The sequence below is a fragment of the Monodelphis domestica genome, chromosome 3 (genome assembly GCF_027887165.1).
Source record: "Monodelphis domestica isolate mMonDom1 chromosome 3, mMonDom1.pri, whole genome shotgun sequence".
Lineage (NCBI taxonomy): Eukaryota > Metazoa > Chordata > Mammalia > Didelphimorphia > Didelphidae > Monodelphis > Monodelphis domestica.
The window spans coordinates 124170821-124195122 of NC_077229.1; the positions used below are offsets into that span (position 1 = coordinate 124170821).

General features: G+C 37.9%; 1 protein-coding gene across 1 annotated transcript in view; it reads right to left on the minus strand.

Annotated features, from left to right (window-relative positions):
- TG (thyroglobulin) overlaps positions 1 to 24302 on the minus strand; it is a 384892-nt gene that overhangs the window by 218745 nt on the left and 141845 nt on the right. Inside the window, exons 28-34 of the mRNA XM_056821020.1 lie at positions 20289 to 20354; positions 16794 to 16874; positions 12449 to 12586; positions 10558 to 10734; positions 5845 to 5956; positions 3784 to 3863; positions 2280 to 2423 (exon numbers count right to left, since the gene is read on the minus strand). Of these exons, the coding sequence (XP_056676998.1) occupies positions 2280 to 2423; positions 3784 to 3863; positions 5845 to 5956; positions 10558 to 10734; positions 12449 to 12586; positions 16794 to 16874; positions 20289 to 20354 (798 nt within the window). The remainder of the gene's footprint in view (positions 1 to 2279; positions 2424 to 3783; positions 3864 to 5844; positions 5957 to 10557; positions 10735 to 12448; positions 12587 to 16793; positions 16875 to 20288; positions 20355 to 24302) is intronic.

The window sequence follows — 24302 nt, forward strand, 5'->3', positions numbered from 1 at the left end:
GAGGCAACTGGGTAGCGCAGTAGATAGAGTGGTAGGTCTAGAGTCAAGAAGACCTGAATTCAAATCTGACCTCACTCAAACTTTTACTTAGTTTTGAGACTCTGGGCAAGTCACTACTGCTGTCTGCCTCATTTTCCTCATCTGTAAAATGGGGATAGTAATAGCACCTATCTCCCCTGATTCTTATGAAGATTGAATGAGACAATAATGTAAAGTGCTTACCTCAGTGCCTGACACAGAGTAGGCACTATACAAATGTTAGCTATTAATTTCATTATTTTTGTTGTCATTATGCCTACCTCAATAGACCATGAGTTCCATGAGGGAAATAAGGGTTTTGATTTTTGTCCTTCTATCCCCTAAACCCAGCACAGTGTCTAGTGTATATTAGGCTCTGCCTCTCCCTGCATGCCACGGGCTACCTAAAACCTATTCCTCTCTCTCAATGCTGATTCAAAGAAGTCCCAAGGCAGTAGTAGCCTTGTAGACTACTGTGTAGACTAGTTATGGCACTTTTCCCTTCTCTTCCTTAAGAATATTAGCTGAATGCTTCTATCATATTTTGGAAGTGAACTGAATCAGAGGGTTATGGAATCAGAAAAGGGTCAAGGACGCCCCAGTCCCTGCCATTGGGACAGAGCACCATCATTGCCCAAGCCTACATCATAAGTTATATACCACTTCCAACAGTTTGTTCAGAAGTCTTAATAAAAAAGATTTTTTTTCCTGGTATCCCTTTAAACAAAGGGAATATAAATTCAGACCCACAAGCAGGAATATAAACACAAGTGTAAAAAGAAAGCCACAAAGGAATGCCATATTCCAAAGTTATACAATTCTTCTCCAAAAGGTGTCAGCTGGATTTTGAGTACTCCTTCATAACAGACAATTCTGCACCATAAAGGCAGGCTAAAAACACTGGCCCAGAATTCTAGGCTACTTCTGCTTTATTAGATGACTACAAGCAACTTTGGAGGGTATGGAAGAGACATGCATTCAAAGGATAGAAGCTGGAGATGGATCAGCTGTCAGTCAAATGAATATTCCTTTTGGAATGTGACAGGGAAAAGCAGTTTGGAGCCAAGTCAACTGCTGGACTTTTTCTGCATCTTTGGGCTTTCTGGCTGACTGAAGGAAGAAGCTGGGTTTATCTCTGGGATAATCAAGTTGGAGGTGGCCTGGCTGATTTGAAGGCAGAAGAAGAAGAAGGACAATAGTTCATGTATCTCTCTCTGACTGGCTCTGTTTCATGCTAGTGACTGAATTGCCATTTCTCTCAATATCCTCCAACCTAAGACTCACTGTAGAGAATAGGGATATCCTACCCCTCTTACCTTATCCTCCACCCTTGTCCTGTCTTCCCCAAATAAACCCCTTGTTTGACAAAGATTAAGAACTATTTCATTGAAACCTCACAGCTCACATTGAGTGAATTGAGGGAGACTGAATAAGGGGGGAGGGGAGGCTGAAAGGCTTCTGAAGAGGGAAGAACAAAAGGAAGGAGGTTAGGCAAAATGAAGATAACTACCTGATCCATTAGTTATCTAGTATACCATCAAATATACACCCTCAAATATCATCTATTATAAGGGGAAAAAAGAGTTGATGCTCTCGTCAAGGTAAATGACAATAGTTGCTGCCTTCATGTTTCAGAGCATGATTTTCCCACTTTCTGGATTGTGTTAATACATTCATTCATTTCTCCATCCATCCATTCACTCATTTATTCAGTAGGTGGTACAATAAATAGAGTGTTGGGCTTAGAGTCAGGAAGACCTTAGTTCAAAAAGGGCCTCAGACACTTATAGGCTAGGTTACCCCGGTCAAATCAATTAATTTCTATTTGCCTCAGCTTTCTCATCTATAAAGTGGGGAATATAATAGCACCATTGTACTAGGGCTGTGGAGAATTCAAATGAGATATATTTGCAAAGTGCTCCCCAAAGTGTCTGGCATATAGTAAATAGTTTGTCAATGCGAGCTAATGTTAAGTATATTAAGTATCTCCTGGATGAAAAGCCTGGGCTAGTGGCGGGACCCAAAAATGAATGGCAATGCATACTTTCTTCTTACTGACACCTTCCTTGACCAAGGCAAAATCTGGCTAGGAGGTATGAAGAAACAGGAAGTTGTGAGAAACCCTAAGCAGGTTTTCATGCTGGATAGGCATGATAGAGTTGGGAAATATGCTAGGTTATAAACAATGTTCTATAACAGTGAGGTCTTAGTGTTAACAGATGCTTCATTCAGCTTTTATGATGGATGAATCAGTAACTCACCAGGTTTCTGGTACCAGCCAAAGGGATATGTTCTGACTTCGACATCAGGAGAGCTACAGTCCAAAATACGCCAGGTGCCTGTGGCTTCTTCACTGCATGTCTGGAATCCTAGATGGCTCAGAGTCAGGCACATCAGCTCTCCTCCTGGCAATGCAAAGACCATCAGAAGGGGAAAAGGGTCATTGTGATGACCATTATCACTGAAGAAGAGAAAGTTCACAGACTTTTGTTTGTTTGTTTAACCCTTACTTTCCATCTTGGAATCAATACTAAGTATTGGTTCCTGGGCAGAAGAGTGGTGATGGCTAGGCAATGGGAGTTAAGTGACTTGCACAGGGTCACACATCTGGAAAGTATGAGGTTATATTTGAACCCAGGACCTCCTAGGTCTGGCTCTCAATCCACTAGCCAGCTTGCTTCCCCATGCTCGCAATGGGAGTTAAGTGACTTGCACAGGGTCACACATCTGGAAAGCATGAGGTTATATTTGAACCCAGGACCTCCTAGGTCTGGCTCTCAATCCACTAGCCAGCTAGCTTCCCCATGCTCACAGACTTTTTAACAAGAAAAGAGGGGATAGAGACAGTGTATTATGTTAGAAAGAAAAGCACTAGACTTCAGAACACCTAATTTCTATTTTCTAAGCTAGGTAATATTGTGTATTTTATCCCTCTAAGATTCGTTTTTTTTTTTTCATCTAAGAAGCAGGGAGAAAATACTTGAACTCTTGACCATATAAATTTGTTTTAAAGGAACTACATTGCGCCTTAAGTACAAAAGAAATGTTATTGTCATTATTCTAATTTCCTATTTGTGATCTACTACCATGAGTCCAAGGGAGACAAAATGATGGAGTATTTAAGAGGACTCCCTAGATGAAGAAATTGGGCCTTAACTGAAGTCTTGGTGTTTAAATTAGGTTTGCTATATAATTATCTGGTATCTCACAGTGTTGCTTGGTATTTGAAGTGAAAATAATGGGCTTTAACAGTTTACACAAGGAGAATATATTCTAGAGAAAAACAACTTCGAAAGACTTTAGGTATCTGATTAATTCAATGATAAAAGATAAGTCCAAAGGACTGAGGAAGACTCACGGCCTTTCCTAATCTTTTGCCAGAGAGATGACAGACTCAAAATCCAAGGGAGATATATATTTAGACATGATCAATGGGGAAATGTGTTATACTTGGGGAAGAAGAAGAAGATGATGATGATGGTTATGATGATTAGGATGAAGATGGAGATGTGCTTTCTATGTAATCATCCACTACATTTCTATATTGTTGCTTCATTCCATAGTGGTTGCCTAAATCCTCTACTACCTTGGTTCACACTATTTTGGGAGCACTTCTGTTTAATTGAAAATACTTTTCAGTGAGATTTTAGTGGATCTATAAAACAGGAGTTCAGGGACTAGGAGCCTCTTTTCCCCATGTCACAGGGATAGCCTAACTGTGTGATATGAGAGAAAAAAAATGTGGGAAGCCTCAATCCAGCCTACCTTCTCTCTGGGAAACATTGAGAAAGCCAAAGCCTTTGCAGCAAAGATCAGCATCACACCTTCGTTCACATTCAAAGAACCTGGAGAAGAAAGAAAAACAATCAGGTTTGCCAAATTGTTGTTATAATTATTGTTTTTGTTTAGTGTTAAGTGAAGAAATTATTAAGAAAATTTATCAATTGTCCACTGTACTACATCATGAAGTCTTTCAGGTGTTCCTCTAGAACCTTTGTAGAAAGAGATCACTCAAGAAGCATTAATGAATACCTACCATGTTCTAAGCTCTGTGCTAGGTAGGCATTAGGGATACAAAGAAAGATTACAGCAAAAAATTCCTCCTTCAAGCAATTTATACTGAATTGGAGCCACAACTAGGACAGGATAAGTAGAGTTATGGGCAGCTAGGTGGTGAACTAGATAGAGCAATGGGTCTAGAGTCAGAAAGACTCATCTTCCTGAGTTCAAAACTGGCCTCAGACTTTATTAGTGTTGTGACCCTAGACAGGTCACTTAACTCTATTTGCCTCACTTTCCACATCTATAAAATGAGCTAGAGAAGGAAGTAGAAAACCACTCCAGTATTTTCACCATGAAAACCCCAAATAGGTTCCCTAAGAATTGAACATGACTGAAAAGTGGCCCAATAACAAGTAAAGATATGCCATAGTGTATTGACAACTGGAGTGGGATACTCCTCCCCAATACCACTCACACCACAAACAGTCTTCACTCCTGTATCTCCTCTGGCTGATGGTCTGCTGCCATCCTGCCTCCCAAGCCCTGACAATTAGGATCTCATCTTCATAATGTAACCACATCCCACCCTAGGGAAAAGGTTTTTTTTTTTTTTTCCCTGGGAAATAGGATCCCCTCTCCCAGCAAGTGAATTTATAATCAGATTTTAGCAGCTCTCTTCTGTATTGTCTATTGTATTACTCCTGTTTTACTTCATCTCTACCATATTAAACTTTTCCCCCTAGGTGAAAGAATTCCTAATTATACCATTATGAACTTGATGCCTCTGGATAAACTAAATTTAAGTTGGGCAGACTTTCTGGAAGCCTGTTTGCCCAGATCCATTCTAAGTCCTTGGTGGTTTCTCCTTATTTTCATTTAATGATTGGATGAGTCCAAGATCCTTTACTGTCCTAAAATTCCAACAAAATTTCAAGAGCATTACATTGTCTTCAGTTCATTTCAACAAAACTCAGACTTCTACAGAGTATGTGCTATTTAAACTGTTTATTGCATTGTTAAACAAAAACATGGTGGTAGAAAATTGAGGAATATATACACAGATCAAGAAGTGGTTGGATTTGACTGGAATGTAGGATATATCAGAGGAAGGGAATAAGCATTTCTTAAGAGAATAGCAGAGAGAAGAGAAAGTAATAAGCATTTATTAAGCACCTACTATGTGCCAGGCACTATGCAAAGCTCTTTACAATTATTATATAATTTGTGCCTCACAACAAACCTGGGAAGTAGGTGCTATTATCACCCTCATTTTATAGCTTAGGAAACTGAGGCAGACAGTGGTTAAATGATTTTCCCAAGGTCACACAGATAGGAAGTATCTTAGATTATCATATCATGGGAAAAAAATTTTTTTCCCAAAGTTCTGATCTTAGTTTTAAGGAAAGAGATTGAGTGTTTGGGAAGTCATACCTAGAATCAAAGAGTCAGTGCTCTCTTATATTACTGACCTTAATGTCTGACTAGTTTGGCAATAAGTAGTTAAAGATGATTTATCCTTTTCTTCCTACACTTAGCCAAAATGTGACCTTTGCCTAGATCACATTCCAAGCAATAATTTCTGTTTCACAGATTTATTTCCCCATCTTAAAACCTATACATAAAACATTAGGCCATCAAAGGGCCACCATTTCTTTTTATCACATGGCAAGATGTCAACTAAGAACAAAAGTCCTCAAGAAAAGGAGATGGAATGAGTAGCCAAATAGACTTGTGATAGTTTCCTCTCTAGTGAGGGCTTTTAAGCTTCTGAAGACATCTCTCATCGAAATCAGGAAAATAAAAACCATGGGTGAAGAACCTTACCCATTGGAAAGGGGTTTTCTTGTCATGGATATTTTGCTTCTTACAGATATCCCCCTCAGTTCTTGGAATGGCAGACGAATATAAAAGTTTGTCACTTTGTCTCCCAAGATGACTGTGAACATGAAAGGAAGAATTATAAATATGAGGAGGAATTATAGTGTCCAAGGAAAATCCGATATAAAAAGAAAACAATCTAATTAAAGGGTATGGAAAGGATTTCCAAGAGTAACTCAGATGTGGGTATTCTTAACAACTCAATAAATGTGTCTGATAACATTATTACACATTTCACTTCTATTAAAGAGAAATTCTTGAAGGAAATAGAGTGAAGAATGAAATATTTCAATGTGCATTCAAACTTCTATCAGTTATTTCTATGGTGGTAGCTGCCCTTTCTCAGTACAAGTCCCTTGGAGTTATCTTATATCCTGATAATAGTTAAAACATTCAGAGTTAATCATTGAACTTTAATGCTGTTACTATGTACAATGTTGTCCTGATTCTTGTCACTTCACTGAATTACTTGATATAAACCTTTCCAGGTTTTTTGTGATCATCCTGTTTTTAATTTCTTATGGAAAAATTTCATTCCATTATGATCATATGCCACAGCTTGTGCAGTCATTCCACAATTGATGGACATCTCTTTAATTTCCATTTTTTTGCCAGCATAAAGAGCACTGCTATAAATATTTTTGGGCATGTAGCTCCTTTCCCTCCTATCTGATCTCCCTGGGACACAGATCTAATAATGGTATTGTTAGGTCAGAGGGTATGCATAGTTTTATGATCCTTTGGGCATGACCTCACTAGACATCACCTTTCAAGATATTATCAGGGAAAACTACCTTGATATTATAGAACCAGAGGATAAAATAGAAATCGAAAGTATCCACTGATCACCTCCTAAAAGAAATCCCAAAATGAATACTACAAGGAATATTATAACTAAATTCCAGAGCTCCCAAGTCAAGGAGAAAATATTGCAAGCATCCAGAAAGAAACAATTCAAATATTGTGGAGCCACAGTCAGGAAAACAAAAGTTTTAGTAGCTTCCATATTAAAAAATTGGAAGATTGAGATTATGATATTCTAGAGACCAAAGTAGCTAGGATTAAAACCAAGAAGCATCTACCCAGCAAAACTGAGTTTAATCCTTCGGGGTGGGGGTGGGGAATGGATATTCAGTGAAGTAGATGACTTCTGAACATATCTGATGAAGAGAAAAGAACTATATGGAAAATCTGACTTTTAAATATAATACTGAAGAGAAGCATAAACAGGTAAATAGGAAAGATAAATCATAACAGAAGCATTATTAAACTATTTACATTCTTACATGGAAAGATGATACTTGTAACTCCTAAGCATTTTATCATTATGAGAGCAGTTAGAAGGAGTAAACATAGACAGAGTGGAGAGCATGGGTGTGAGTTGAATATGTTGGAATGGTATATAAAAGAGGCACTGGGATGAGGGGGAATAGAGAGGTAGAATGAAGTAAATTACCTCACATAAAAGACTTGTGAAAGAGCTTTTGCAGGGGAAAAGAACATATAGGGGGTGGCAAGAAATAGGTGGAGACACTTGAACCTTACTCTTACTGGAATTGGCTCCAAGAGGGAATAACATACAAAACCAGTTAGTAACAGAAATATATCTCACCCTACAGGAAAGTAGGAGAGAAAGAGGAGGCGAAAAGGGGAATAGGGATGTTAGAAGGGAGAGTAGATTGGAGGAGGAGGAAGAGGAGATAGCAGTCAGAAGCAAAACACTTTTGAGGGTGGATAGCGTGAAAGGAAAGAGAGCAAGATGAACAGAGCGTAAATAGAATGAAGGGAAATACACAGTAATAACTGTGAAAAGTTTTTTACAGAAAGTTTCTCTGATAAAGACCTCATTTCTCAAGTAGAGAACTGAGTCAAATTTATAAGAATAGAAGTAATTTTCCAATTGATAAGTGGTCAAAGGATGTGTACAGGCAGTTTTCAGATAAAGAAACAGAAGCAATCTACAGTCATATAAAAAAAAAACAAACCCTAAATCACTAATGATTCTAGAAATGCACATTAAAACAACTCTGAGATATCACCTCATACCTATCAGAGCAGTTAATATGACAGAAAAGGAAAATGACAAATACTAAAGGAGGTGTGTGAAAATTGAGAAACTAATACACTGCTGGTGGAGTTGTGAACTAGTCCCACCAATCTGGAGAGCAACTTCGAACTATGAACTTGGAACTATCTTAAACACTCTTTGACCCAGTAATATCACTACCAGGTCTGATTCCCAAAGAGGTTAAAAAACAAAAATAAATAGGACCTATATATAAAAAAATATTTAAAGCAACTCTTTTTGTGGTGGCAAAGACTTGGAAATTGAGAGGATAAGAGGATTAATTATGGAACGGCTAAACAAATATTGTTAAAGGATTGTGATGAAATACTATTGTTTTATAATAAATGATGAACGAGAAGCTCTTAGAAAAATCTGGGAAGACTTACATGAACTGATACAAAATGAAATGAACAGAACCAGGAGAACATTGTACACAGTAACAACAACTGTATATAATGACCAACTGTGAATAATTTAGCTATTCTCAGTAATACAATTTCAAAGTACTTATGATGAAAAATTCTATCTACCTCCAGAGAAAGAATTGGTGGAGTATGAATGCAAATTGAAGCATTTTTAATTACTTCCTTCATTTTTCTTGGTTGTTCTGTGCTTTTGTTTACAATATGGAAATATGCTTTGCATGCCTGAACATTTATAACCTATATATCAAATTGTTTACCATCTCAGGGAAGTGAGAGGGGCAAGAGGAAGGGAGAGAATTTGGAACTCAAAATTTTAAAAACCAAATGTTAAAAATTATCTTTACACGTAATTGGAGGGATATTAAATCAAACCTAAAACAAAACACATCTTCTTTGAAGTAGGCAGTCCTTGTACGTTATTTCCCTTATTTGACTTTAGTTTTCTCTTCTGCAAAATGGGAAGAATAACATTTGGTCCACTCACCTCACATAGTTAGGGGAATAGATCTAATAAAATGATTTACGTGAAAGCATTTTATAAACTATAATATAAAAGTAAGTTATTTTTATATATCTTGAAGCATGAAAGAAAAGTGAATTGTAAATTTTATTTTAAGGTTGTGTTAAAGCTCTAAGTAAATTTGGAATTAAGCTCAGCTGACTCAGCTTGTTTTACATGTACAATAGGGTCTGGTGCATGCCATCTCTTTGCTGCATTTCAGTCTAGAGGTATCCTCAATGACTCCTTTGCTCATGGCTTCCTGGTGAAGGGAATGTCTTTGACCTTGAGAGTATTGGAAGATTAGGAGGGAACCAGAGCCCAGGCTAGTTATTGCAACCAGTCTATCATTAGTGCCCTAAGAAGCAACCAAGGAGCAACCTTGGTGGGAGTAGTCTGCCTCATGGAAGATGAGATTAGGACTTAATGAACAGCAATATAGCCTTTGGGGATGAATTTGGTGAGACTAAAGAAATGTGACAAAGGGGCTGAGTTAGCAACCTAATTCCCCCTCCCCAAGACAAAAATGGTATGGAGGAGATAATAAAGGTACTGTGGGAAAATGTTTATATCTTGCAATAGCTTTGAAATAAATACTCCTTTGTAGAAGCAATTTATTTTAAATTGGTAAATAGAACTGGGGTACTAGTCACTGTCCCCCAGAAGTGGAGGTACAAAGCTTGGGTAGTATTGTAAGAGAACAGAGATGCTACAAATTCCTCAGGAGACCCTGGAACCCTGAGGAGAGACATATTCTGTCTAGCCTTGAAATTGGGGCCAGAAAATACTCTCTCTATATATGCCTGTTCAAAAAATCATCTAGAGAGATGGTTCTCATTCCCTGTTTCTTCTGACTTAGAGAAGAAGGGAACTCTACCTTATTCTTCATCTAGGTCATAAGTCCCAAGGAAAAAGCTACTGTCTGCAGAACAGAAGGTTCTGCTGTTTTATTAATTTCTTTTAAAATGTTCTGTACATGGGGCAGCTGGGTAGCTCAGTGAATTGAGAGCCAGGCCTAGAGATGGGAGGTCCTAGGTTCAAATCTGGCCTCAGCCACTTCCTAGCTGTGTGACCCTGAGCAAGTCACTTGACCCCCATTGCCTAGCCCTTACCACTCTTCTGCCTTGGAACCAATACTCAGTATTGACTCCAAGACAGAAGGTAAGGGTTTAAATAAAATAAAATAAAATAAAATGTTCTGTACAATAAGGAAGGACAATTTTGACTTCTTAGAGGAACACTGGATGGCTTATATGAGCTGTTGTATCATGGAATAAGAAAAACCAGGAAAATACTACAGAAAACAACTATGGAAATGGAAATGGGAATAAGAAGGTATGAAACTGGATTCTGTACAATAAAAATGACCAAACTTTGCCCCTGAGAATAGGAGAAAAACATATCTGTCTTTTTTGTAGTCACAGAAGTCTATTACATATATCATTGGGCACAGATGATATATTGATTGGTTTTATGAACTTCTTTCTTTTTCTTCTTATCCTTTGTTACAAGGGATGATTCTCTGATTAGGGGGGATCTATTTGGAATTAAGATCATTTGGGGAAAAAATCCCACAAAGATAGCAAAAATGGATAATAAGTACAATAATAAAACATATCCTACAAAAGGAAAGTCATTTTCTCAATGCCAAAACATAAGAGCCTCACCTTTTTTATGGAAAAGGGTCTGTGGTCTGTAGGGAAGAACAAACATGCAGCTCTCAGGTGTGAACGTAAGGGAATTGTCACATGTCTGAGCTTCTGGGAAGAGTGTGCAAGTGAAATCCCCACTGCTGGTGTTCTGGACTTCTGCCAGCTGACAGAACGTGTTCTCCTGAGCACAGCCTACAGTAAGACAAGAAGTATTTGGTTTTGAAAATTGCTCCTCTTTGACGACCAGCTTCTGTCTCTCCCTCTGCCTGGTCCAAAAGCCTATCCAGGGAGTCAGTTAATCTCTTAGTCAGCCAACATCTACTACAGATATCTTTGCAAATCTTTGGTTTTATCTATTTTTCATCATTAAGTATGAAAAGACATTTCCCCAAACTGCCGGCCCATTTGTTTGACAGGAAAAAGGCAGATCACAGAGGAAGCTTTGAAAATATTCTTTGAGCTACCCTGAACTCTGGGCCAGAACAGAAGTAAAGGTGATTTCTTCAGTCTATTTCAAGTTTACATCATAACATCAAGTTTATGTAACTCCGGGGTTCCCCAAACTTTTTGTGGGTAGGACCTGTTTTCTTTTTTAACTTTTTCTTTCTTTGAACCCTTGAGATCAGTGAGGAAGGGGATGGAAGGTATTATTTTCAGGGAGTTCCTGAGTGGGTGGGGGAACCCAGGGATTCCCCATCAACATTACCTTCCTGAAACTGCTTTAGTGTTCTAAGAGATTCAAAGGGTGAGGGGTGAGTCGGAGGAGGTGATAGGGAAACCCCTATGGGAGAGGGATGCTATTGAGCCATGGATGGTTAGAGGGAAAGCTGGTTGATAGCTACAGCTGCTGGCATGCAATCGACCTCTTCTGTGTTCTCAATAAATTTCCATTTTACATTATATTATTGGGGTAGATAAACTCAAGTCTTAGAATGTAATTTCCACTAGAATGTAGACAAGGAGATTCATCTTTATATGCCCTGTACCTAACATAGTGCTCTCTAATAAGTCAACAAATTAATACACATTTACTAAGTGCTTACTGTATACCAGACACTGCACTAAAGGCTAAGGATAGAAAGAATGGCAAAAGGCTCCTGAGGCACTCATCACCTAATAGGGTGATAACATGAGAACTATGTACAGATAACCTATATTCAAGATAAATTAGAGATAATCAGGGAACGGATGCTCAATATGTTGTTGTTAAACCAAGTTGATTTATTCATGATTGACCACTTGAGATCTCTTGGGGTGCCTTATTAAGACATTTGATTTTGTTCACTTTGACTGTCTAATGTCTGTTTCAATTATTGATCTATGCCATTTATGGAACACCAAGGAGCTGAGGGACCCTGTGCTAGACATTGTGAGATTAAAAAAGACATAGAAGACAAAGTTCTTGTATTCATGGAACTTCCAAAGTAGTTAGAGAGGTGGGAAAAACTAGTAATAAAAGGTCTAATATGATAAGTGCTCAATGAGTTATCTATACAAGATATGCTATAAGAATTGAGAGGAAGGAGGGATCACTATAGATTGGGATGATCATGGAGGAGGGAGATAGGATTTGATCTGGGTCTGGACAAATGGGAATGGTCATGGGAAAGGGGAAAGTGTCTTTAAGATATTAAAGAAAAATAATGAGGGAATAATGTGGCTCTGGTGTTTGGCAGCATGGTAAGGAGTACACTTAGATAATAATTTCTTCAAAGTTGAAGACTAAATTATATAACACTTCAGTCTACTGTACCCTCACAGTACTTTGCATAGGTATGAATACAGTTTTATTAGTCAATAAATATTTATTTAAGTCCTAAATGTTTCCTAATAGAGTCTGTGAATAAGCTGGGGGCAACCAGTTCTACAACTGACAAGGGGGCTCATTACTTCCAAAATTTCTTACGAGAGAGACACCACAGCTTTGCCTGCTGGGCTGAAAACTGGAGCTTGAAGAGCCAGTGTTGTTGGCTGGGCACAGTTCTGTTTCCATCTATGACAACCCTCTCTGTATTCACTTGGGAGAAAAGTTCCATTGTTGAATCTGAAAAAGAATTATTGAGTTGAAAGAAAACTGCATGTTGACTTTAATTTAAAATCTCAAGACTTTTAGATAATATTTGTAAAGTATTTAAGCACAATGCCTGGCACATAATAGGTCTTTAATAAAAGTTTACTCCCTTCCCATCTTAGAACTGATCAGGACCTTCATCTATAGTGTTAGAATATCAACTATTCAATTCAAGCTAGAAGCAACAACAACAAAAAAAAAAGAAGCATTTTAAGCACTGGGTAGCATACAGAGAATTTGATTTGGGATCTCCGGAAGATCTTAGAATCCTGCCTCAGTCAAAAGTAGATGTGTGACCCTAAGAAAGTCACTTGACCTCTCAAAATCTCAATTTCCTCATCTGTAAAATAGGTACTCCTCAGAGTTGTTTTGTGAGGATAAAATGAGATATTTATATATACTAATATTAACATTATTATTAGATTATACATCTAAACATAGATCTTAGAGTCTCTCTGGTCCAATTCCTTAATTTTACAGATGAGTAAACTTAGACACAAAGAAGTAAGGTGACTGATTTAAAGTCACATAGGGATTAAATCCCAGAGTCACGCTATGAACACAGGTCCTCTGTCTCAAAATCCTTTATTTCCATCATCCCATACTGCCTATAATTTATTAAATGCCTATTTTTTACCAAGCACTATGCTAGACACTAGGGATATATGTATAAAAATCACAGTCCTTTTCCTTAAAGAGCCTACAATAAGACATTATTAACAGTGAATGTCAGAACACATATAGAATGTTAGAGATGGAAAGAATCTTAGAAAACATCTAGTTCAGTTCTTTTATTTTATAGACAGGGAAACCAAGTCTCTAAGAAGATTTGCAAAAGTCTCATAGAAGCATAGATTTTTTTTGGAGATATCATTTATGAATGCCGGCACATTTTACTAGAGAATGTATCCTTTTCCAGACTAAATTGCATGTTTCTAAAAGGATAAGAAAACAAACCAAGAATCTTGGCAGTTTGAAGACTGTAATACTGAAAATAAGATGCTCAAATAGGGGTAGAGTGGAAATGTCTAAAATAGAGCTCTTTTCCATTGAGACTTCCTTTCATCCTTTTATCTGCATAGAAAATAGGTTAGGTGTATTAGCTAACCAACTTCTGCAGCATCGTGGTGGGGTCTGGCTATCATTTCACTCAGAGATTTCGTTGACTTCTTGGGGACCTATATAATAAATCTTTCCCTGGACTAGTTTCCACCTTCTGTAAAACAGATTTCTAAACCTCAACCATTCAGTTAGTCAGTCAATTAACATTTATTATACACTTACTTATTCCATTATATTCAACTTAACCTCAAGCCTTTTATCTATCTCTGCTCTTTCAAACTACTTGGGTAGTGATATTATTCTTAAGGGTTACAGTTAACATTTTCCCTTATAAGAAGTAAACAGTTCGACTTGCAAGAGTTTATTGAATCCCTTGTAATTAGTTTTTCATGTTGAACTTCTTGTGATTCTTATAACTCAAATTCTTTACCTAGTTCTGATCTTTTCCCCAAAAATAGTTGAAAAGTTTTTAGTTGTTAAATATCCATTTTTCCTTGTATAATTATACTCAGTTTTGGTGCATATGTTATTCTTGGTATTATGCACTTATATTGTACATAACCACTGTGCTTACTAACCTCACAAGAACCAACTTACAAATGGAAGCAAATGCCCCAAACAAAAGCAACTGAAAATAACATGATTAACCAAGTCATAGAAAAGTTGAGATGGTTCTCTAAGAGACATAGACTATGAAAGTTAATTAGGAAATTGAATGTTAGAACTCAAAGGATCCTTAGAACATAAAATGTGAGTGTAAAATCTATATTAGACGGCTTACCTTCTTAGGGTGGGGGGAGAGAATGGTGAATTGGAAGGAGGGATGGAGAGAATTTGGAACTCAAAAAAAAATTAAGAATATAAAATGTGAAAACATAATACCCATGATGTTAAAGATGAAAGAGCCCTTAGAACAAAGAATTTTATAACTGAAAGAGTCTTTAGATATTAGAATGTCAACAGAACATCAGATCCAGAAAAGACCTTAAGTCTGGGTTCAAGGATTTGGAACTGGAAAAGAACTTAAAGGCCATCCAGCTCAATCTCCTAATTTTACAGATAAGGAAATTGAGTCTCAGCAAAGTTGATCCTTTCCCAATATGGCACTGCTAATTAGTAGCAAAGGCAGGACCTGGATGCCCATCACATGACTCCCATGCCCATTTCAGGGTTCCTTCCACTACAAAAAAGGAGAATGAATGCGACGTTGCCTTAAAACTCCTGACACCTGTGAAATTGAGGGGGCAGAAAGATGAGCACAGTATGAATCAAAAGTTATTTCAAGAAGCCGGGTCTCTTGATTTTTTCAGTCAAATGTTCCACTTAAGACTGTCAAACACTAAATTTGTGTTTGAACCCTCAAAAATGGTTACTGCTTGTTTTCTTTCGAAAGGTGAAGCGGAAGCCTTCTGACTTATCAAGATCCGGGCTTGTCCTCTTTGTACCTCCCTCTGTTTTCCTCTGTGTGTGCCAGTCAGTGCCCATAGAGAAAGGGAGCCATTATTTTTTCATTGCTCTGAATATCAGGGAGACTCCACTAACTCTAGCAGAGACCCCCAAGGAAAGAACACGAGACACAGAATGCCAGACCAAAACAAAGAAACTAAAATATGACAAAGATTTCCTCCAAATTCACATTATTATTTTGAGACATTGGCATGTAATTAGCTGAAAAGATGAAAAACTGATTAGGCTTTATATTCTCCCTGTCTCTCCTTTCCCTCTCCAAGCCTCTGCCATTGACTTGCCCAATTATCATTCTACATAGGAAGAGATGCCAAATGAATGCAATAGTCCTCTCCCTCTTGATGAAGGACTTTCAATCCAACATGATTCTAGATGCTTCACAGTTAGGGACTCAGTATTTGGAAGGATCTCCTCAAGGATCTGTGAAGAGTCAGTAACAAGATGTGGTAGAGTATCGTGAAAAGAATCCTTCCTGGAAAGTGAGAGCCCAAGGGTTCAAATCCCAACACAGTTACTTACAACTTGAGGGATCCTAGACAAATCCTTTAACCCTTATCTGTAAACAAAAAGTATTCGATGAGATGGTTTCTAAGTATCCTTCTATCTCTTATATGTCTGATCCATAGGCACTCACTGACACTGTTGGCTATTTGGTGCCAGTGAACACCCTGAGCCTCATGTCTAGCTCTTGTTCCCAAGTTTCCATGGAAACTTGAGGAAGAAGAAATTAGTCAGCAGTAGATAAATCAAAGTACTGGCAGGATCTTTTTTAATCTCCCTGTGACAAGTCAATGTGGTCATATTTAATCCTCACAACCACATTTTGAGGTGGGTGCTCTTATGACCCTCATTTTGCAAATAAGAAAACTGAGACTAAAAGAAATTAAATGGCCTGGCCAAGAGTCATATAACTAGTAAGTGTTTAAGGTCAGTTTGAACTCAAGTCTTTCAGAATCCAAGTGGACACTCTATCCAATTTACCATACATCCTGTATAAAATTTGCTTCCTCTATAAACACACACACACATAATCTTTGAAGACTACATTTGTCTCTTTTTGTATCCCCAGCACTTAGCCCAGTGCTTGGCACATAGTAGGCACTTAATATATGTTGGTTGATTGATTAAAAAGGCTTTGAAAAGAGGTCTCTGTCATCATTGACTTTTTGTTTTAATAAAAGGAAATATACCCCTTGTAGTTTCCACCCACTGTTCTTCATTCCATCTTGATTGCAAATAGAATGAATCAAGTAACTCTCACATATGGCAACCATTCCTAAACTTGCATACATAAACTCCACCTGCCCCACAAATTCTAATTCTCTGTAGGTTAAACATCCTCACTCCTTTGGCTGACCTTGGCATGACATCCTCTCCAATGTTGCCTGTGCAGTCAAATGCAGATGCTGGGTCAATAATTATGCCTAATTATCTTCCTTTGTGGCAAGGAAAGCTTCACTATATAAGATAAATAGTTTCACAGAAAACAAAATCTACATATATACACATATGCATATGCATATATAGATGTATATTTTAATTTTTTATATTTTTTATTAATTTATATTTTAATGTATTTTAAAATTAATTTATATTTTTAAAATATCAACAATCTATGTGCATGAAAAATCCACCACTAAACTATGGTTACCTGGTATTGGTGGAGGGCCCTGTCCTTGAACCGCATCCAGGCTACATTCTGTAGACTTTGTCCGAGTGGCCACATCTGAGTCTAGAAGAAAAGAAGAACCAGTCACTCTGAATCCAGGGAGGAAGTAACAAGGAGAAGTTATCAAATCACTAACGAGGGTTCAAATGCTATTAGGTACGTGGCACAGTGGCTAGAACGCTGGCGGGGAGTTAGAAAGATTTGAGTTCAAATTCAGTCTTAGCTACTTTTTAACTATAAGATTCTAAGCAAGTCACTAAACTTGATTTGCCTCTTTTTTTTTTCATCTCTAAATTGGGAATCTTACATCCACCTACATCAGAGGACAGTTGTGAGGATTAAATAACACAATATTGCAAAGTGCCTAGCACAGTGTCAGGCATATAGTAGAGATTTTAACAAAAATTTGTTCCCTTCTTTCTCTTCTTTCAAGTCAAGTCCTTTCAAGAATCCTTTCAAGGCAAGTCAATCAACAAATTTTATTAAGCAATTTTTTTATGTCTGGCATTGTACACTCTGAATTTAAGGAATAGGGAAAAAATGGTTCTGCCCTCAAAGAATAGGTCCAGCTATACATAAATTCGTTCATGGATCCTTGAAGTATTTACCTAAGCAATGGGCTCCAGGAATATTTCAGTCTCTTAAAACTAGAAGGAAAATTAGGTAAGGAGGTAGTGTAAGCAGATAGTATCCTGAACTGGTAGTCAGAAATCCAGGATCCAAATCCTGCCTCATATGCATAGTCAACAGATATTTTAAGCACCCACTATGTGCCAGGAATACAAAGAATATCTGATCCTGACTTAATTTCTCTGACCCTCAATTTCTTCTACAAAATGGGGATAACATCAGCTCCTTTAGAAAGTTAATTTGTAAGGATCCAATGAGATGTCATATCATATAGAAAGTGTACTCTGCAAACTTGTGTAAATGCCAGCTATTTCCACTGAAGAAATTGGCTCCTGAACTGTCAATGAAGATCAAGTCAGCCAGGGAGGATTTTAATTGGCTGGTATGTGATGGGCTTGGTTGACCAGCTTTCAGACAGCCCCGATGGTGTGGGCGATACAGATATATTTGAGGATGTGCAGCACTTTGATCAATCTTATAATGTTTCAATATTAACAGAAAATACTGGCCAGAATCTGTGAGTATAAAAAATGTCTGCTGCTAACATGGGGATACCTTGGAAACAATAGAAAACACTCAGATCTAAGAGCACTCCATTATATGGTGTCTTTCTTTCCATCTGTTAAATAAAGGGGGAAAGGAAGAAGAATCTCTCCTCTTGGTACCAAAACATCAGGAAATGAGGAACTGTTTCTGTATTTCCTACCTTAATTATTACCCAAGCAGTGGGATTAGAGGGGGTCTCAGGCAAAGCTCTATGGACTGCAAATCCCATTTTAAAAATGCAAATCTACAAGTGCCCAGGATCAGGGGTGTGCTGGAGTCAGGTGAATGCCCTCATTAGAATGGATTGAGCATTTACCCTTTGGAAATTTGCAAATGCTATAAATCAGAGCTCCATTTATTGTTTTCTTGATTGTCTGGATTTAAGGGAGTAATGAAGAACATGTTGATGCAGATTAAATTTAAAAATGCTGTTTAAATTTTTTTTTTTTCCAGAGCTGGTTGTTAAATTTTACTGGCACAACTCCTGCCTGAGATACACTTTAAGCCAGGCCATTAGCAGAAAACATCTTGGCCTTTAGAATTGGGTGTCTGCCAAAAATGAGGTCTGCCAGGAATAAGTTGCCCCAGAGGCACTGGGAAGAGAAAGAGGGCTTGAAGAGAGCCAGGAGCCAGGAATGGGATTCTATGAATGCTTTTGGGGGAGGTGAGCAGGCTTCAAAGACAAAGGTACAGAGCCAAAGCAGTAGTTCCAACTTTCTTTGTTCTGCAAACTCCTTTGAATAGCACCAAAAAAAAAAAGCTATTGTGAATAATCAGAGTAATTTAATACACTTTTCATAATATTCTTTAATATGTATTAAAGTGCTTAAAATAACTAAAATAGCAATCCTATAATACTTAAACATGCTGGTGTCCATTGTCACAGAGAAAATCTATATTTGTAACATAATTGGGCAATCATTTACTGCTTAAGAAGCCATTAGAGAATGTTTAGCCTGAGCCACTTGGACCATTGGGTTTAAAGAAAACCCTTAGGGTCGTCCCAGTTTTTTCAGGGCTTCAAGTCTGACTCACCATATAAGCTATCATCTCTCCCATCAGGACTGGACTCAAGTGGGAACAGTTAAGGCCTATTGATGCTAAAAGCAAAAGGCCTCATGGGAACTGGTTACATCTACATTAGAAACAAGGGCCACTGCTAGTAAATACAGTTCTTATCTCCCAGTGACCTAGGTAAGTGGCCAATTTCTCCACCCCAGTTCCTTTCTTATGTTTCCAAATCCTTTTAACTAGATGCTGTATCTGCTAGATAAGCAGAGGCCCTCCTATTTCATAGGCTAGTTAGTAAGTGTTCTTATCCCTGAGGGTAGCTGAGTATGCAGGGAGTGTATCTAGGGTAATGAATGCATAAATTAATAAATGCATTCAATTCCTCACATAATAAACATGCTAATGGTGTTGGTATTCTTCAGACCTGACTAACTCTTCGTGACCCCATTTAGGATTTTCTTTTCTTCTTTAAATTTATTTATTTTTAAACCCTTATATTCTGTCTTTGCATCATTACTAATTACTAATTCTAAGAAGAGCAATAAAGGATAGATAAATCAGGTGGTGACTTGCCCAGAATCACACAATTTGGAAATATCTGAGGCCAGATTTGAAACCAAAATCTCCCATCTCTATAGATGACTTTCTATGCACTGAACCACGTACCTTCTCCCATTGGGGATTTTCTTGGCAAAGATATTGAAGTGGTTCCAGCTCATTTTATAGATGAGGAAACTGAGGCAAACAGAGTTAGGTGGATTTCCCAAGGTGACAAAGCTAGTAAATGTCTGAGGCCAGATTTGACCTCAGGAAGATGAATATGCCTGACTTCAGGTTTAGCACCTTATCCCCTGAGTTACTTTTATTCTTTGGCAAGTAGATTATCACTGATTTTGAAGGACCAAAATTAAGTATCACATTGAGAACTACAGAGAAGGACTGGGTTGGAGTGAGCAGAATGCAACACATAATCAATTAGGAATAGATGTAAAAGAAATCATCAAGGAATTATATAATATGAAGAGGATGGGTTGGTCATGAGGCAAGTGTGAGGGATGTCAGGTGGAGAGCCCTGGCGCTCGTCTGGTGCCTTGGGAGGGCATGAGAAACTGAAGAAGTCCTCCAGCACATGGGGTAGATTCCCTATGATGAATGTGTGGGAGAGAATGGACAATAGCCACATGAGATAAGCAGGAGAGCATGGGTTGGGATCAGCATGGTTGGAGGGAATATCCAAATCAGTGAGATCATAGATCCATTTGAGTACTGGTGCTCCCCCATAAAGCTCACCTTTCCAGAGATAGACTTCTTGGAAACTTATAAAGGGACCTTCAATTCCTTCAAAAAGTTCAGAACCTGAAAACAAAACAAAACAAAAAAAAGTTGAACCTGATCTTCACACTCATCCTTATCTTCATCATCACCATCACCATAACCATTGCAACCACTGCTCCCTCAGAAATCAACTAGTGAAGCCTGTGCCTGAACAGGAATTCTCTCTCTTGTGTCCCTGATAAGAGATCATTTTGCCTTTTGGGGAGGTGGGCTATACCTTCAAAGATGGTCTAATACCTGCAGAAGCGGCTTATTTCACTTTTAGATTTCAAAACAGCTCAGCTACTATTGCAACTTGGAACTTCCATCATATTTGGGGTTCCTTATCCTGGAACATTTTAATATCCCTGTGGCCTTTTCATAATGGAATATTCCTACCATAGGAAGATTTCCCAAGTCCCATTGGCATTCCCATGTCTCACTGGCATTCCCTTCTCCCATTGGCATTCCCATGTCTCACTGGCATTCCCTTCTCCCATTGGCATTCCCATTTCCCATTGGCATTTCCTTCTCCCATTGACATGCTTCTCCTGGAGCCTCCATATTGTGAAGGGACCCACCCTGACCTGCCTTTGTTCTCATCTGAGCTCTGGTCCTATCTTTCTAGACTCTAAACTATACCCTCATGTAGGGTAATTTCATCTCCAGACCCTCCCAAACCCCACTTATTTCCATCTTTGTGTGTATGTGTGTGTGTGTGGTGTGTGTGTGTGTGTGTGTGTGTGTGTGTGTGTGTGTGTGTTGTTTTCCCTCATTAGATTTTAAACTTCTTAAGGGCAGAGACTATCTTTCCCTTTGCTTGTATCTATCTCCTGGAGTTAGCAGAGTGCCTGGCATGGAGTAATCACCTGAAAATGCTTGTTTCCTTCTTTCCAATCAAGAAGACAGGAAAGTGTACCATTTTGTTAAAATGTCCATAAAATGAAATAAAATTCTTTCTGAAAAGGGGAAAGCCCTTAGCTATCTGAAAACCTCAACTATCCTGAATGACTCCTTGCAAACAGTAAAACTTTGTTGTATTGTATGAGTAGAAGGAAAGAATGACTGAATTTAAACAATGCAAGAGATCACATAGAATGGCTCACTTTCCTATGATCCTATTGGATACATACAGTCCCTCTTGTGGTATTTCTGACAAATGGCCACCATCATTCATTGTTTTGTGACTGACTTCTATAATGTAATTTAAGTAATTTAATTTCATTTTTTAAACCCTTATCTTCCATATTAGTACCAACATCATGTATTGGTTCAAAGGTAGAAGAGTGATAAGAGCTAGGAAATAGGAGTTAAGTGACTTGCCCAGGGTCACACACCTATGGTGTGTCTGAGGCCAGATTTGAAACTAAATTTGGCCTGGCTCTCAATCCACTGAACCACTTAGCTGCCCCTTGTATAATAGAATTTTAACTCTGCTTCTGAGCAGTGAGTGAGATGAATAATTCTTATATTTCTCAGTGTCAGTATAGATCCTTTTACTTAATGGAATCTAAATATTTTGTAGGCAAATTCCCATTAATCATCAGAGGCAGAGTTGATGTTCAGTAATTTCAGCCACGGCCAACTCTCCTTGGGACTTTCTTGGCAAAAAAGACTGGAGTGGTTTGCCATTTCCTTCTCTAGCTCATTTTACTGCCAAGGAAACTGAGGTAAATAGGGTTAGGTGATTCTCTCAGGTCACATAGATAGTAAATATCTGAGGCCAGATTTCAATGCAGGAAAATGAATCTTCCTGACACCAGGATTGGTGCTACCTAGATGCTCCAAGAGAGGGAGACTTTATAAGAAGGAGGGAAATTATAATCCCAAATAATATTAAGTTCAGAAACCTCGTGATTTTCAGACCTATCTTATAACAGAGTCACATATGAGGTGGGCTATAGTTGTATTTTTGATGTTCTTCTTTGAAACTAAAATCTTGTTATAAGGTATGGAAATTGAATGCTAGTTTATTAATTTCACACCTAAGCTCTACAATTCATAATTTAAACCAGAGATTAAATAGCCAATTTCAAATCATTTTACCCCCAAAAGTGAAGAACCAGAGCTAAAATTACTTCGTGGTAACCAAAGCCTAGAGTGAAACAAGTTTTCAAAACTGTTTTAGGACAAATGTTTCTAACCTATTCATCTCTAGATGGAGAAACAATATAATAACGCAAGTCTGGGTTTATCTCACCCAATCTTATTTGGAAGGGATCTCAGGGTCCAGACCCTTTGTACTAGTTCTTACACATTCCTCCCTAGTCTAATCAGGAATTGATCAGTCAGAATTCCTTCCATATCCCCTCAAAGTTGCCTTCAAAATAAATAGTAAAACAAGGTAAGATTCCTTTTAGAATCTCATTTCAAGATATACACAAATACAACAATATAAATGAAAAGATTTCTAATAGGATGGTGAATTCTCAGTAATGGGGAAAAAAAACAGTGAAGGAAGATGAGAGAGAGATTGAAGAATGGCTAGCTCGGATTTTTCTGCTCACTGTCAGACATTGTCTCTGTGTCTGAGGTTTTTGCTTATTATTTTTTGTCTCTGTCTTCTTGTTGTTGTTCAGTCATTTCAGTTGTGTACAATTTTTTGTGACCACATTTGGGATTTTCTTGGCAAACATAATGAAGTGGTTTGCCATTTTTTTCTAGCTCATTTTACAGAGAAAGAAACTGAGGCAAACAAGATAAGGTGACTTGCCCAGAGTCACACAGCTAGTAAGTATCTGAAGCTTGATTTTAACTTGGGAAGATGTCTTCCTGACTCCAGTCCCAGCATTCTATCCACTGTACCTCTATAGCTGCCCCATTCTTCAATATTTAGGAATTGCAATGTATATGACTACATGCAGTAGGCACCTAAAAAACGTTTGTTGAATGATAATTGTACACCATCATGAGGGAGGGTTAAATTTGGAGGAAGTGGGGTTATAATGGTTGTGGTCTAAAGATCAAGGATAGTGTGTCAGCAATGGGAGGAGTTTGGGGGGAGAGGAGGGAAAGAACATGAATCTTGTAACCATGGAAAAATATTCTGAATTAATTAATTAAATAAAATTTCCCCAAACTCGGAAAAAATAAAGATCAAGGATACCAATAAAATATCTATTTTTTAATCTCATTTTGCCCTTTTATAACAAATATCACTGAATCCTAGAGGTGGAACTTGGAGCAATTTCAAAAGCTATATAGTCCAAACCTAGTTTTACAGAGGAGTTAAGTGAGGCCAAGGAAGTTTAAGCAATTAATTACATGAGTAGGAAGCATGAGACATAGAATTTATACCCAGGGCCTCTGATTTCAGAGCCAGTCACCTTTCTATTCTATAGTATAGTTTATGGCTTGTTTTTCAGTTACCACTAGTATTTAGTATATTTCTATTTTTAAATTTAATATGTAGTATATTTCTTTTTTAGGGTAGCTAGGTGGCACAGTGGGTAGGGTGCCAGGACTGAAGTCAGAAAGATTCATCTTCCTGAGTTCAGATCTGGCTTCAAAAACTTACTAATGCTATGATTCTGGGCAAGTCACTCAACTCTGTTTGCCTCAGTTTCCTCATCTATAAAATGGGCTGGAGAAGAAAATGACATTCACTCTGGTATTTTTGCCAAGAAAAGTCCAATTGGGGTCCCAAAGAGTTAAATAGAACTGAACAACAACAAATATTTCTCTTTTATATTTTACTATTATGATAGAGTATTTTAGCTGTACAGTGATAATAACAGTGGCCACTGCCTTTTACATAGTGGTGCTTTATTTATAAAATACTTCAAAACACATTCTCATTGGTCTAGTGATACTGGCCTCCTGATGGTTCCATGAATAAGAGTCTCATCTCTTGGCCCTGAGCATTTCCCCTGGCCCATGCCTGGATTGTTCTCTTTCCTCCACTATAACTACTGACCTCCTTAGCTTCAAGTCCCAACCAAAATTCTACCTTTTATAAGAAATCATCCCCAACCCCTCTTAATTCTAGCA